At 34.4% G+C, this 16290-nt stretch overlaps 1 protein-coding gene across 3 annotated transcripts in view; it reads left to right on the top strand.

The window, feature by feature from the left end:
- The window catches only part of faf1 (Fas (TNFRSF6) associated factor 1), a 134446-nt gene that overhangs the window by 27912 nt on the left and 90244 nt on the right, over positions 1–16290 (top strand). For all 3 annotated transcript variants that reach the window (XR_012383654.1, XM_021478230.3, NM_212973.2), the window contains 1 exon segment: positions 12548–12653. Coding sequence is in view for 2 of the 3 variants with exons in the window: in XM_021478230.3 (XP_021333905.1) it covers positions 12548–12653 (106 nt within the window). In the remaining variant the exon portion in view is untranslated.

Raw genomic sequence — 16290 nt, 5'->3', positions numbered from 1 at the left:
CCTTAGCAAATATTTGAAAAATTAAGATTTCACTGAGCAACTGTATGTATATTAATTATTTGTTTAAGCTTCTAGTTTCTTTCAAGCTACTTAAACTGTCATTAACAGTCACTTTGTTAAACTCTAGAATAACATTCAAAATCAAACCAAAAGACCTCAGGATTAGCTTAAATATTGTGTTAGTGTTCTATGGACATGGGATTCATCAGAAAAAAAACAGCAAAAGTCAGTCCAAGGCTCTCGAAAAATATAAAAAAAATATTATAAAGCCTTCATTGACATGGCTATTCTATAAAACTGCCTACGCGTTTTGGCAAACACTTGCCTCCATCAGGGTAATGATGACGAAGGGTTACCCTGATAAGGCCAAGTGTTTGCCTAAATGCGTAGGCACACTTTTAAGAAATAGCCAGGTTACTAAAGGCTATTTAATATTTTTTTCCATACTTTTCAAGTGCCTTGGTCTGACTTTTGTTGGAGACTATTATATTCAGCATCAGAAGTGGAAAGATTAGAGGTGAAAATCTTATAATTAAGTCATAAAGTGATCAACACATTATTATAATCGGAAAATACTGGTTAATCGAAATATGGAAAGTGTTAATTAACATAGTTTTGGAGTGTAGATGATATGACCTACACCAAAAAAAACACTGGGTTCCACACAATCCATTATGTTGGGACAACATAAGGGAATTAGGTTAGCTTAGTAGTTTTTACAAATTTAAGTCGATTGAACTTAAATCAATTAAGTTGTCGCAAAAAATAAATTGTGTTGTTTCAGCTCATTTTAATTTAGTAGTTTGAGCAAACACCAAACATAATTTGAGGTGTATACTTCCTTACATTTTCCTTTGGCTTAGTCCCTTTATTTATCAGGGGTCGCCACAGCAGAATAAACTGCCAACCTTTCCGGCATATGTTTTATGTAGCGGATGCTCTTCGAGCTGCAACCCTGTACTGGGAAACACCAAGACACTCTCACATTCACACACATACACTACGGGCAATTTAGTTTATTCAATTCACCTATAGCACGTCTTTGGACTGTGGGAAAAACCGAAGCACCCGAGGAAACCCACACAAACATGGGGAGAACATGCAAACTCCACACAGAAATGCCAACTGCCCCAGCCGGGACTCGAATCAGCGACCTTCTTGCTGTGAGTCGACAGTGCATATGCTACCTAAATAAACAATTTAGAACATAAATGGTTATGATGCAAACTATTTTTCTGTTTCAAAGGCGATTTAATATTTTTTTATCTCGCATAATATTTGCTAGCTGTTTTTCATGTTTTCAGGCAATTGATGTGCCGCAGAGACTTTTTTCACTTCACTCTAAATGGCACACTATCTAATATCCAGCACCTAGCAGAGCTCATCATCAGCGGCAGACTCTAATTATTTCCTAGAAACTATTTTCGAGGAGTCAAAATAGGGGAGAAAAAGCAAGGGCCGGTGTTAGTTAGGTGCGACCCCATTGTTGCCCGTGATTGTCCTCTCCTGGTGCAGTGAGAAGGAGGCTTCCAGGAGGGTGAGCAGACAAGCTGTTAACTGCCTTTATAAATAACTGTCACAGAGAGAGAGAGAGAGAGAGAGAGAGAGAGAGAGAGAGAAGTGTTCCTCTGCAGACTTCACTCCCGCAGTACTGCTGTTTTCTCAGGGACAGTTCACATCCTCAGGCTTCTTTACTTGCACTTATTTCAAACTTGGCTTGGCCAAAACGTCACTGTTTCTGTGTGATTTAGCAAATTAATAGAAAGAAACTGTGTGAAATGGTAACTGGGTCACTTCTATTATGCAGTACTTTTTTTTGTATCCATCATGTAAATGGAGTAGAATATTTTATTCTGTTTTTACAGAGTAACTGTGCTAATTAGGTTCTGCTTTTTAGGTTTAATTAACAAAACTTTAGTCTTTTCAGTCACGGTTAGCTGACAAAATTTTGAGTAGAAACCGATGTAATTTAAATGTATTAAACTGAGACATGGTTAACTTAGTAAATTATGCTACAGAAATATAAAAAATAGGGATGTCAAGTAAAACGTATTTTAATTAATGTGTGTACTTAACATGAAAAATGACATATTTAGAGGTAAATAAATCTAACATAAAAATATTCTATGAGCTTTTAACTCACCTCTAGTTTTACAAATCTTCCAGATTGGATATAAATATGCATAATGTTGCCTTTAGAATGCAGTTTTATGCCTCTAAAATTCCCATTATGCTGTTATATACCTAATAACATTCAAGATACATGCCCTTACATAGCCTATTAGGAATTTTTGTCACATATTAATAGCAAATAAGCAATATCAGTCAATTGCAATGTCACTCAAGGGCTGTTTTTGTCCCTATATTGAGAGACATTAATGGCATTCCAAAATGAATCGGTACAATGAATCAAATGAATACACATGGCGACATACTGGCAGTTTTAGTTTGTTATGGAGTAGTAGTTTCATAACAATTTCATTTTCCAAAAAATCTATTTATTTTAATTTACTCACCTTTACTCATCTTTCTAAAGCCACTTTTTGACTAAGTGCTGTCTGTTTAATGCTTCTCTTATTTAACACAGTCATGGCTATACATTTTTTTTTTGGGGTCATTAGCCAAATTTAATGTGCAAAGAAATTGCTTAATTATATTAATAAAAGCTACGTTACCATGATTTAATGATTTGATGCATTATTTCAATGGTGTAAATAATCAAGCTATTCTTTTATTAAAGTTTACCAAATATTTGGTCTCGTATAACCTTTTATAGAAACAATCTCTTTTTAATAGTTGCATAACAAAAATGAAACAAAAAAAGTTACATTTGTTTCATAAAATCATTTGACAAGAATCTAATAAATGTTACATTTTCAGCTTATTAAAGAATCATGGCTTCGAGAGAAGTGGAGCAACTATTTTTAAATCCGCATTTTAGAATAATTTCCTAAGGATTATGTGAGACCTGGGTATTAGCAACTGAAAGTTAAGCTTTTCCATCACTGTAATGATATTCTCTTTAATATGTCATGAAATAAGTTATACGCATAAAGTACTCTCAATAAATGAAGTTTGGTTCAGAGGTGGAAACCCCCTTTCTGTTAAGCACTGGTTGCATTCACTATTGGAAATACTGTACTTAAATACTGTCATCAGCACGGATCAACCCTGCTAAACTGGACATTTTGATGGTGTGGAAAATCTATATATGCGACATCAAAGAAAGACACTTAACCCTCATGTGATACTATGAAAATCAAATTTGATGTATTGTTTACACTTGCTTGGTCTAAACGACAGTTATTCTGTGTTTAGTGATGTGTATATAACAGAATGGGAGATATATATACGGAGTAATTGCTGTTTAAAGTGCTTTTCTGTCTGACTATATAATAAATATAGGATTTTTTATATAGTCAGACAGAAAAGCACTTTAAACAGCAATTACTCCGTATATATATCTCCCATTCTGTTGCAAATAAATCTGAATTGCAAAAAAAGAAGAAGAAAGAAATGAAGTTATTTATTTGGTCCCACTTTATATTAAGTGTCCTTAACAACTATGTACTTACAACAAAAAATAAATACAATGTACTTAATGTGTTCATAAAGTATTTGAGAACACTTGTGGTGCTCTTGAGTTGGGATAGCGGTTGGGTTAGGGACAGGTTTGGTGGTGTGCGTAGGTTTATGGGTGGGTTAAGGTGTAGGGAATGGTCAGCAGTGTGTTTACAAATGTTATTACAGAAGTTAATTACAGATGTAAATACATACAGGTATTTAATCAAGCATAAGTACAGAATAAATACATGTATTTACGCAATAAGTACATTGTAACAAACTATTGTACTAACTATTGTAATAAACTATTAATTCCTGTGTAAGTACATATTATTTAAGGCCACAATATAAAGTGGGACCAATTATTTAAAATGATCTAAAACAATACGATTCTTGAGGTTTTTTAAAAACAACTTAATTGTTTCATGTTCAGTTCACTACGTAACTTAATTCCTTCATGTTGTCTCAACACAAATTGATTGTCGGGAACCTAGAATTTTACAGTGCATTAATCATGAGGTTTCATTCATTTTAAGCTCCGATATAATTCTACCTGGTTAAAAAAAAACCTTACTGCCTAAAATTTAGTTAATTTAGTTGAATCAAATGAACTTTTCTTGACATCTCAACTCAACATCAGTCAAACTGACTAAAAATGTTAAAATCAACTTAATACAGTTGAAGTCTTTGAATTATTAGCCCCCCTGTTTATTTAAAAAAAAATAATAAATGTTTTACCAAAGAGATATTTTTAAGCACATCTCTAAACATAATAGTTTTAATAACTCATCTCTAATAACTGATTTATTTTATCTTTGCCATGACAACAGTAAATAATATTTTACTAGATATTTTTTTAAGACACTAGTATTCTAGCTTAAAGTGACATTTAAAGGCTTAACCAGGTTAATTAGGTTAACTAGGCAGGTTAGGGTAATTAGGCAAGTTATTGTATCCGCTTGTTAAGTGTGACGTCACGCATATCGGCTTCCGGGTCCAAGCGCTCTATTCAACTGAATGGGGAGACTCATAAAAATGGTAATTATAAACGTTTACAAAGCGATTTAAGGCTTTCGAAAATCACAATCGCAGTATATATGTCCATGCCTAATATCCGATGGCCAGAAAGTGATTAATGTTTTATAAATTGTTACATTTTTGGTATTTGTTATGCAGCAAGCCCAGAGATTGTTGTGTACACTGATTTTATGTAAAATTAATTTTAATGTGTGATGGGAATAAAACGTGATCATAAACGAATGATTTCTCCACTCAAATGAATGGCGGCTTGGACCCGGAAACAGTATTACATAGGTCACAAACACGTCACCACTTAACAAGCGGATACCAATGGTTTGTTCTGTAGACTATAGAAAAAATATATAGCTTAAAGGGGGTAATAATTTTGACCTTAAAATGTTTTTTTTTTAAATAAAAATGTTTTTATTTACCCCAGATAAAACAATTAAGACTTTCTCCAGAAAAAAAAAAAATTATCAGACAAAGTGTAAAAATTTCCTTGCTCTGGTAAACATAATTTGGGAAATATTTAAAAAAGAAAAAAAATCTAAAGGAGTTTAATAATTCTGATTTCAACTGTAACTAAAAATATTTAGTTCAAACCTGATTAAACTGATTAAAAAGAGTTGAAGTAACATAAAAACATTTGTTATGACTTTTTGTAATATTGTTTTTTGCTCTGTACTTTACAACAGTAAATTGTTCTCTTGATGTTCTTCCTCGTTCTCTATTATTATTATTATTATTATTATTATTATTATTATTATTTCAAATCAAATAAATGCAGCTTTAATGAGCAATAGATATTCAAAAATATGAATAATGTCGGTCGGCGTGTATTTGGTTTAAATCAAAGTGTTGAGTCTCAGCGAACAGTGGGACAGTACTCAACAAATAAAAGCCACTGTAGGCAATTACCGCAAAGCATACCTCCGCACACCATATCCAAACATATTAATCAAAGTCATCCTCACAGCACACCACAGCCTGCCTCATTTTCCTCCCTCTGTTTTGAATGCAAATACGGCGCAGGCTTTGGAGCTTTCAAGACAGACACTCGGTCCAAGGTAGTTACAGAAATCCAGTGATGAGCCAAGCACATCTCGCCCGCCTCTCCCTCTCCTGGAGGTATCCAAACCCCTAATCTCCAGCATAAATAATAGAACTTGATGAATAATTTAAAGCGAATCATCTATTTCTGTTGCTTCCAGGAGATGTGTGTGTTTAAGGTTATTTTAATTTGAACTTCTGCTATTTCAAATACAAATGAGCAAATGAGGCGCCGCGCATTTGGTATTTATCTCATTTTCGGCATCTGATCTCCTCTGAGACTCGGGGGGGCTCGAGGAATCTGCTGGTTTTGGCAGAAAGGAAAAACTGTTTAAACTACAGCAATTAGTACTTAGACTTGTCAAATCAAAACAGGCGGTGTGGAGAAAAAATAAATAAAAATGAAGTAGGCAGCGGATGCAATATGAAAACTTATAAATAGGGAAGTGTATTGTTTGGTGATGGTACAGGTCATGGTTAGAGTGCGTTTATGAGACGTTAGAGTCAGAGATTGGTACCGCATGTGTGTGCATACGTGCCTGTGAGAGGAACGAGACGGTAGGACTTTAATAAAGTCTCAGTCTTTCAGGGTTTTCAGACGGCAGACTTATCGCTGAATGAAACCAATCTGCTCTTCATTTACACAGTGGTTTATTTTTTGCCGATAGCAGCCAGTGATGTTCTATTTGCGAGGCCTCTGGTGGTGTCGGTGGTGTGGAGAAGCATTTAGGGTGAGTTTAGGAGGGTCAGGTCCAGGTGCTTTTGGGACCACAGAGAGCTCAACCTGGTTAAGCTCCTACAGATGAACCTTATGCTGTAGATCTGCCGCGAGAGGAAATTTCACATAGTTTTAGCTCCTTGGAGAGAAAAGTTCTGCTTTAGTGTTTACTTTTTAGCTCACATGTTTATAACATGGAGCTAATATAAAAATATGCTTTGCATATTCAATAGTATTGGGTTATTATGTAAATTTTATATATTTAGATAGAAAAGTTTTATTTAGTGAGGAAGAAACTTTATATAAATAAAATGTTCTTTTTAAAGTCTGTTTATTTTGTTTAAAGAACCCTTAATAATGTAAAAACAATTAGTATGCATCACAACTTTTTAACATTAATTAAAAAGGTACATTTAAAAATATATATATTATCGTTTTTATAGACATAGAAAAATAAGCAACAGACAAACCCATCAAGAACCAATAATCTGTGCAAAATGTAAAAAAAAACATAAAACAAGGGAAATGGCTACATTTGGATCAATGGATGTAAAGAGAGAGAGAGAGAGAGAGAGAGAGAGACAGACAGAAAAAAACTTACAATTGTTCACAAATTAAACAACATTATTAGTCTTTATCTTCTTTATATATATAAATAGACTGGATCCCATATTTTATAAAATTTTGCAGAATTCCCAGAGGTGTTATATCTAATTCTTTTCAAGTGTAAAGTGCAGGTAAGTCCACAGGGCCAGTCAAAAAAGAGGCCTTACATTTTTCTTCCAGAAACAAAGGATAACTTTCTTAGCTGTGATTTATACCATACAGAACAGGCAACCATACATTTTGAGTCTCCAGAAAATCTGACCAACCAAAAATTGCTATCAATGCATCAGAGAGTAAAACATTGTTAACTAGTATATTTTAACTATACTTGTAATCTAAAATATTGTAAACTAAAATATTTCTAACCAAAAACTCTGAATTTGAACACAGGACCTAAAAAAATGTGCTAAGGTACACAACATTAATGGTGTCTATGATTTGTAATTGAAAACATTTGCCTCACCTATCTATCTCCAAATGGACAAGTTCTCTGGCATGGTCAGTTTGCTCATTGCTTACTTTGTACAGTGTTGTACTTTTGATGCATGGCTTTATAAAAAGAGATAAAACCCGTGTAAAATTATGTATCATTGGGTCAGGGAGTAAAACACAATCGTAAACCTTAGCAAAGAACTGAAATATTTCTAACTAAAAACTCTGAAATCGAGCAAAGGACCAAAAAAGATGTGCTGAGGTACACAACATTAGATGTCTAGGATTTGTTATTGAATATCTATCTACTTATGTACAACTTCTCTGGCGTGGTCAATTGCTCGATTGTTTACTATGTTCGGTGTTGTACTTGTGATGCATGGCTTCCTAAAAAGAGAAAAAGCAACTTAAAGTCATGGTAAAACTATGTATAATTGGTTCAGGGAGTAAAACACAATCGTAAACCAGGACCAAGAAAGATGTGCCAAGGTACCCTCTGCAGCTTTGCACTTGGCGCATGTGTGGGGGAAACAATTTACTAAGATTTGTTTTAGAATAATGAAGTCTGTGTAATACTTTGTACTGAATAAGGTTGTCTAGAATTTATTGGACATGAATAAACATAAAAGGCATTAATTCTAATCAGTGTCAGAGATTCAAATCCCCAGGTCTTCATCCCAAGCGACTTTCAAATGAAAATGGTAGATTTTAATATGCATTAAAATACAAAAGTCTTTTTAAATTGTGAAAATGACATTTAATTGACTTATTTTTAATGATGGGGCATTTATATACATGTATGTGTGTATATATATATATATATATATATATATATATATATATATATATATATATATATATATATATATATATATATATATATATATATATAAATAAATATATATATATATATATATATATATATATATATATATATATATATATATATATATATATAATGAAAGTTCATTATATATATATAATGAAAGTTACAGAAGTGACATATATACATTGGAGGCAATTAAAGTATGTAATGTTTTCAATATTTCAGCATTTCCAAATAATTTTCTGTTGTCATTTAGCAAAACAGATATTGTCGTGTAAAAATGAAATGACACGCTTGTTCTGACCTGTAGTTTTTAAAATATACAAAAGAATATAACCATACAGTATTTATTCTTACTCCCAGGACCGTTTATATTGAAGTTGCAATTTAGCTGCACCATGTTGGTGTTTCGTAACATTTAATTTTTACGAGGTGGGTCGTTAGCTCAACCCTCAACCCCCAACCTGAAGAACCAGGACATGCACCCATACACTACAGACAATTTAGCTTACCAAATTCACCTATAACGCATGTCTTTGAACGTGTGGGGGAAACCGGAGCTCTCTGAAGAAATGGATGGAAATGCCATCTGATCCAGCCGGAGCTCGAACCAGTGACCTCCTTGCTGCGAGGCGACAGCGCTACTCACTGCGCCACCATGCTGCTCAGAATATAACTAACTAAATTGTATTATCTTTTAAAGGATTTCAAAAACTTCACGGACACCATGGGTAAAACATAGTAATAAACCTTTAAGTAAAGTAGCAAAGTTTAAAGATTTTTAATGACAATTCGTTATTGGATTGCACTTCAAGCAATGCTTAATGTGCCTGACAAGATTTTTGAACTTGTTTAAATTAGGGTTCCACTTAATAACAATAACTTAATGTCGTTTCCTTTTTTTTACTCCATGATAGTTCTCATTCAATTGGGAATTGTGCAGTTGTAGTGTGCATAGTGTGTAATTTTGCTGTAGTAAATTATGTAAAAAGTACTGAATGAACAGTTTAAAAACCCAAATATACACTGTAAACTATATTTCCAAAGGCTCAGATTGGAAGAGAGATCCTGGGGGTTTAAGTCACCAGTACCCAATCATTCAAATCTTAATGCACATTAGTTAATGCAAATATGTAGTATCCAAATGCACAATGTCTCCAAATCACGTCTTGATGCCCCAATTATAACCCCCCTCTTCCTTTTACACGCAGTATTCATGACTGTGTTTTTCCACTCTCCACAGCATCGCATATGCATCCTCTTCTCTCCTAGGCCACCGTTTCAATCTTCATCGCTAGCTACAACAAACATTACATTTACATATTGATTTCGCAGTTTTAGTCAATGTAAATAAGCTGCCATTACAGTAAATTTGGTCCTCTGTTAACATAAGCTTGTCCAAAGCTCCTCAGATTAAGGCGCTGGTTGCATAATTAATGTGTGCGTTACATATTAATTCCCAGACTCTCCTCTTCCTGACTGCTTTCATTTCGAACCCTGATTAGCCGACAGGCTCGCCTCTAAGCTGTTGATTCATATTCACACACACAGACGGAGCATTTGCTCAAAGAGCTACTTAACCCCCGTCGTTTGTCATCAGATGAGGACTTCTCTCCTACAGCTCAGCACCACGGCTCCCATGAATCTCAAACCCGCTCTGAGGTCAGTGCGCAAGACGAGTGGCACAAGCCCTCTTGTCCTTTTGTAGGACCTTTACACCACTTAAGCTGTGTGGTTTTGGTCGTCTGAGGCAAATTTCGGAAAATTCGAAAACATTTCTATATCTTATAGTTTTGTATCGCAGATTTGACATGTTCATCGGTGCAGGTGCAATCATTTTTTTTTGATAGTGTCAGAAGATTTGGGAATCTTTTCTGCAGAGGGATTAGTCAATGGCTATTACACCAAAACTAATTAAAGCACTAAAAAGGAAGCAATGTGGAGAGAACTGGCTCTTAAAATACACATTTCAACCTCTCAAACATGGACATAAAAATATGCAGCAGAGGGGGAATTTATAACCTTTAAGTCAAGTGGCCCTTATTTCTGCTTTATACCATGCAGATTGTATCAAAGCTGCTTTACATGGAAGAAAATGAATGATAAAAGTCAGATAACAGAATTTCATCATCGGAGGATGTATTCGATGTATCAAACCAAGTAGAAGAATAATAGTAAAGTGCTGTTGTAGTTCTAGTGGCTTCAAAAATGATTCAGTTTAGTTCCATACAGATGATCCACTCAGAGGCAGCTACACTAACCCCAAAAGGTGACAATGGCAAGGAGAAACCAAGCATGGGGGAAATCATGCTAAGTCAGATCTCCTAAATGGTTCAAATGGAAATGAAGCAAAGCTGCATATGTTTAAATATTTGGTATAAAACTCTAGTCTAAGTTGTCTTTTTGTGTGCCGTTTTTGATTTTGATCTTGATCTCCATTTTGATTGTCCAACACATGCTCAGTGAAAATACATGCTTCACCCTACATTTTTGTGAAGATGCAAAAACTTACTGAAACTTATTTTTTACTGCAGTTCATAAAATGAACCCTACGGGACAGTATGATGCCAACCACTTTTGCTCTTTTTCACACTGATGATATTTACAGAAACGTTTTATCTACCAATAATAGATTATCTTTGTGCAGTTCTTTGCACAACATTGAAGGTGTCAGTGATTTGTAGTCGAATACATTTGCCAGTTCTATCTAACCATATTGACAACTCTTTGGCATGTTCTGTTTGATTGGTTGCTTACTTTGTATGTTGTTGTACTTGTGTTGCATGGCTTCATAAAAAGAAATAAAAGCTATGTGAAATGGTCACAGTGCACTTTTATTTCACATTTGGTTTTGAAAACGCTATTTGTTGAGTTTAGGGGAGGTTTAGGGCAGTGGTTTGCATAGGGGATCCAGAACGTTGCATTAATGTAAAATAAAGCATGAAATAAGAGAAAATGGCTACATAAAAGACATATATGACCTACAAAAAGACACCACAATGATAGAGAGAGAGAGAGGGGGAGAAAGAAATGTTTAAAATTGAACATTAGTAGTCTTTAAGACTGAATCACATATTTTATAACATTTTGCAGAGTTCCAAGAGGTGGTATATCTAATTATTTCCAAATATAAAGTGGAGATAAGTCCAAGAAGCCACTCAGAAAAAAGAGGACTTACATTTTTCTTCCAGAAACAAAGAATTACTTTTTAGCTGTGATTATGCCATACCAAACAGGTAACCATACATTTTAAGTATCCAGAAAATCTCACCAACCAAAAATTTGCTATCATTGGGTCTGGGAGTAAAACACAATTGTAAACCTTAGTAAAAAACTGTATTATTTCTAACCCAAAACTCTGAATTTGAACTCAGGACCAAAAAAGGATGTGCTAAGGTACACAACATTAAAGGTGTCTATGATTTGTAATTGAATACCTTTGCCTCACTTATCTATCTGCATATGGACAACTTCTCTGGCGTGGTCGGTTTGCTCGGTCGCTTACTTTGTACAGTGTTGTACTTGTGATGCATGGCTAAAAAGAGGTAAAAGCAATGTAAAATCAAGGTTAATAATTTATGTAAAGGGTTTGTGCCATTTGTATCATTTGTAAATTAAGTACCATTGGGTCAGGGAGTAAAACACAATCGTAAACCTTAGTTGTAAAATGGTCACAGTGCACTTTTATATCATATTTGCTTTTGAAAACGCTATTTGTTGGGTTTAGGGAGGGTTTAGGCCAGTGGTTTGCATAGGGGATCCAACACGATGCATAGGGGAACAAGAACGTTTATCTGAAACATACAACAGCACATACTCAAAGTACCACATATCAGACTCACAAAAATTTAGGAAGTGCCCTCTAGTGGATTTTTCATCTGAAATGTGGAATATAATGTTCCCACTGTAACCTATTTTATGCTTGTAACCTATTTTATCATAAAAATGTAGACAAAGCCACGCATTTTCAATAAACCTGTGCGGTTATGGCCATACAGTGTGATATTCTAAAAACTAAGATCCTTGAGTGTGACAAAGCGGTATCATGTTTGGATAGCTTGACAGTCACAATTGTAAAGCACAGTTTAAAAAATTTTTACAGTGCGTCTTTAGCCCCAATCGATGGCTCCAGATGGCCTTGTTGCTGGTGTGTGGCCCACGCTGTGGCCCATGGCTTGTTCTCTGGCCTCCCGCTAGCAGTGTACCCACAGGCCTGTCTGAGCCCACAGGCCCTGGGGAAACCGAGACGAGCTCCGACTCGTCCTCTGCTGAACTCTAATGCTTCTTTCTTTTTCTTTTTCCCCCTGTCTCCCCCTCTCCCCATTTAACAGTGCCCAGCAAGGGTTGTCAAATCAGAACTACCTGCTCGTCATTAGCCACCGTGAAGCACAGAGAGATTACAGCCTCAACTTCCCTGCCAGCAAAACCATCCAGGAGGTGAGACAACCGCACACCTGTCTGTCACCTTGTCTGTCTGTCTGCACCCGCTGTCTCTGTGTTTCTGCCCATTTTCTCTAAAACTGCTCTCGGGATTTTTAGCTATGGCATTAATTTAATTATTGCATGCTGAAATAATAGTCCTCATTGTGATGGAGAATGATACTGGTGATTAAAGCCTGTGTTGAGCCAAAGGTAATTATAAGTTCTTCCTTTTCAGAAGGGCTACCTATCTGCTGACTTCATGACTATCTCAAACGTTTGTTTGTTTTTAAAGAAATGCACTTAGAAAGGACCTGTTATGTTTAATTGTCTGTCAGTGGGCTCAGGATTCATTTACATTTTTTGCATGGAGGGCAACATATTCAGCACTAATTTGTTAATGTTTTCAACTAATATGTCTTACACTAATATTACATCAGTGCTAACAATTTGAGTTAATGTTATAGGGATAGTTCAACTAGGGCTGGGCAATAAATCGTAAAGTAATCAAAACATTCAGAACCTATAAACGATTACTTTCCCTACCCTGTTTGGAGTCACTTGACCCTGTTCTGTTAAGGCTGATTGAAATTTTTGCATTGAACGCACGGGTGTGGTCCAGCGCAGCCTTTTGCGCACTCGCATACTTGCGCACCTCTCAAAAAATGTAACTATACGTCGCATGTTTTCACTACATTGACAATGATTGGAAGCTGCACCAGAGATGCCTTGATATGGCATATTTTCCGTTACAATAAAATTATTATTTACATTAAAATATTTTTTTACAGCAGATTTAAGAAATGCATTGCTTAAAACATTATGTACAGGATTTATTTTATTTAGAAGGGATACTGCTGTTTTTTTCTACATTTAATTTGAAAAACATAAAAATTATTAATTTTGTTTCCAAAAGCGCAAGTTATTTATTTGTGACTGTTAGTTTTAGGCAGTTTGTATTTTAATTTAATTTGTTCATTGTTGATGTTCAATAAATAATCATAGATAGGAGATAGTGTGTGTGTTTCCTTATTTTAAATTCAAGTAATGCACCCTTCATTCAGAAATCTCTCACTTGTAATATGTGCGCATATATACGGTACAAAAGTTATTAGATGACTATGAGGGCAAATAAAAAAATAAATAAATGAAATAATCACTCATTAATCGTAATAGAGTTAAAATATTGAATTAATCAAGATTTTGATTTTAGGCCAAATTGCCCAGCCCTAAGCTTACCCAAAAATGGAAAGTTTAATTACTCTTTATTTGTGTCTCAACTGTTTGAGTTTCTTTCTTCTGTTGAACAGATACTTTTTTAAGAATGTTAGAAACTGGTAGCTATTGATGTTCATAGGATTTTGTTTTCTACCATGAGTCTCAATGCCTACCTGTTTGCAACATTCTTTAAATACTAGGAATTTTTAAGTAACACATTTCAGAACCCCTAGTTTAGTCATCTTAGTGTTTCATTTAAATTCCTTACTGTAATAATTTCCTGATGTCAAATATTCTTAATATGTCTTGTGTTTTTAGATGCATTTAATTTTGAGTTTTTTGGAAAATATCAGTTTTGTTACATGAATTTAGATTTTATTTATGTAAATAGTTCAAATGTGTACTTTCGGCATAAATCAAAATATTAATGTTAGATATTACAAACTATATTTTCATATAATTTCTATTGATAGCACACATTTGGAGAGATTATTATTATTTTTCCCCTAACTCCTTATTTTTACTTGTTAACTATTGACTATTGTATCATTTAACCTCCTAGAGTTTAGTGGCCACATATGTGGACCGCACATTTTAGCTCTTAAGTGGCTATTTAAAATACTTTGAATGCTTTATATTTTGTTACAGACATACAGTGTCATCCTGTTTTGCAGCATATAAAATATCCCAAACACTATTTTTACCTGTCTAAAATGAGAAAAAAAATGTTGTTTATATTCTCTGATAGTCAAAACGTGTTCAAAAAAATTCTGTTAAATATGCAACACAAAAAAGTCAGGAAAAATTGTTTTATGTAAATTCGGACCACGAGTCGACATATATGGACACATTTTTTTTTCTAAAAGTACATCATATCAAAAGATGATACTTAGTTTTTTATTCTAATTAGGTTCCAATAAGCCCAAATAGCAAAGATAAATAAAACATGCATGTAAATAAACACATTGGGCCTTAAGAGGTTAAGTAAAAAGTCTCACTCTCCCTCATTCTGTAAATGTTAAGTCTTTAAATCATGAGGGAGTAGGATGTTCCCCTTTCTGAAGAGATTGTATTTTTTAGCAGGTGAATTTGTAATGCTGAAAGATTTTTGTCAACTGTGTGTCTTTCATCACATCACAGTATCTGCAGTAAGCAGAGCTCTGTATCGAGCAGCTTAAACCCCCCTGTGGCTCATCAGCTCCTTTCCCTCTCCCATCAGACCTGTGCGATGCCATTCTTTTCACCCTTCTCCTTTTAACTACACTGTGTTGTATTTAAGGTTGGTTTGTGTGCGACACAAAACCCAAACGCTCCATTCTGTACACACACACACAACCCCTCCCCAACTCTGTGGCATTCTCTTCGGCCTGCCCCAGTAACCTACACACAGCTTTCTGGAAATGGCTCCATTAATTATTCACAGCAGGTAGTGTGCACCACGTCAAGTGTAACAAGCTCCCCGTGGACTGACAGCGCCACTTGAACCCCTCCCTCAGTGCTGGGGGAGTCGTGTTGGGCCTGTGCAGCGACGTTTTGAAGAATCAGACATCTGTGATGTTCTTTTTTTTAAAACTTGTGTCAAACTTATTTAACTTTTGCTGCATGTGATGTAAAGTCTGCAATGTTAAAGACCCCTAAAACGTTCGATTTTAGTTTTTTGTGTGTAAACAATGTGTTTACTTAAGCAGCTGTTTTTGATACTACTTGCTTTCTTTATTCGCAACAAAGATATAATTTCTTAAGTTGCAATTTCAAGAAGTATATGTAACCATCAATATCCTTGAAAAACAACACAGGATAAGATATTTAAACTTTTTTTTGAGAATTATTATTTATTGTAACTTTTTTCTTTCTCCCCAGTTTAAATTACAAAAAAAAACTAAAAAAACTGGACACGATAAGCTTATTTTAGAAGCAGCACTGCATAAACTATTAAGAATTTTTTTCTGAGAATGTTTCAAGTTTAGGAAGATTTGTTTTAATTTCTTGGTAAAATTACTTGATTAAAAGTTAGTTTACTTGGGAAACACTGTCAGTTTTTGTCAATTATAAGCAACACCGCATTAGATATTGGTTTAGATACATAGAGCGTTTTCCTGTTTACAGTTCTTATTTAAAAAAAGCCAGATTAGTTAAAATAAGAAGTAAAACATTAAGGTTTGTTTTCTAACAAACATGTAAAGTATGAAGGTGAAATTTGTAACAGAACTAAAGATTAAATCGAGTTACTCAAAGCAACATCAAAGCATATTTTTAACATGAGAAATGTTTATGACCGTAAATTTGTCTTATTTTAATATTTAGAGTAATTGTTTGAGTCTAATTAACTCAAAGGTTTCAGTTACATGTGAAATTAACATACATTTAGTTTTGAAATTCTTAAATATTCATAGTTAAAGATGAAGCACGATAAAAGTGTCATGAAAAGTAGTGGATG

Source organism: Danio rerio, chromosome 8 (genome assembly GCF_049306965.1).
Source record: "Danio rerio strain Tuebingen ecotype United States chromosome 8, GRCz12tu, whole genome shotgun sequence".
In the NCBI taxonomy this organism is placed as follows: domain Eukaryota; kingdom Metazoa; phylum Chordata; class Actinopteri; order Cypriniformes; family Danionidae; genus Danio; species Danio rerio.
The sequence above is the reverse complement of the archived record's forward strand: the minus strand, read 5'-3'. Positions and strand labels throughout refer to the sequence as shown.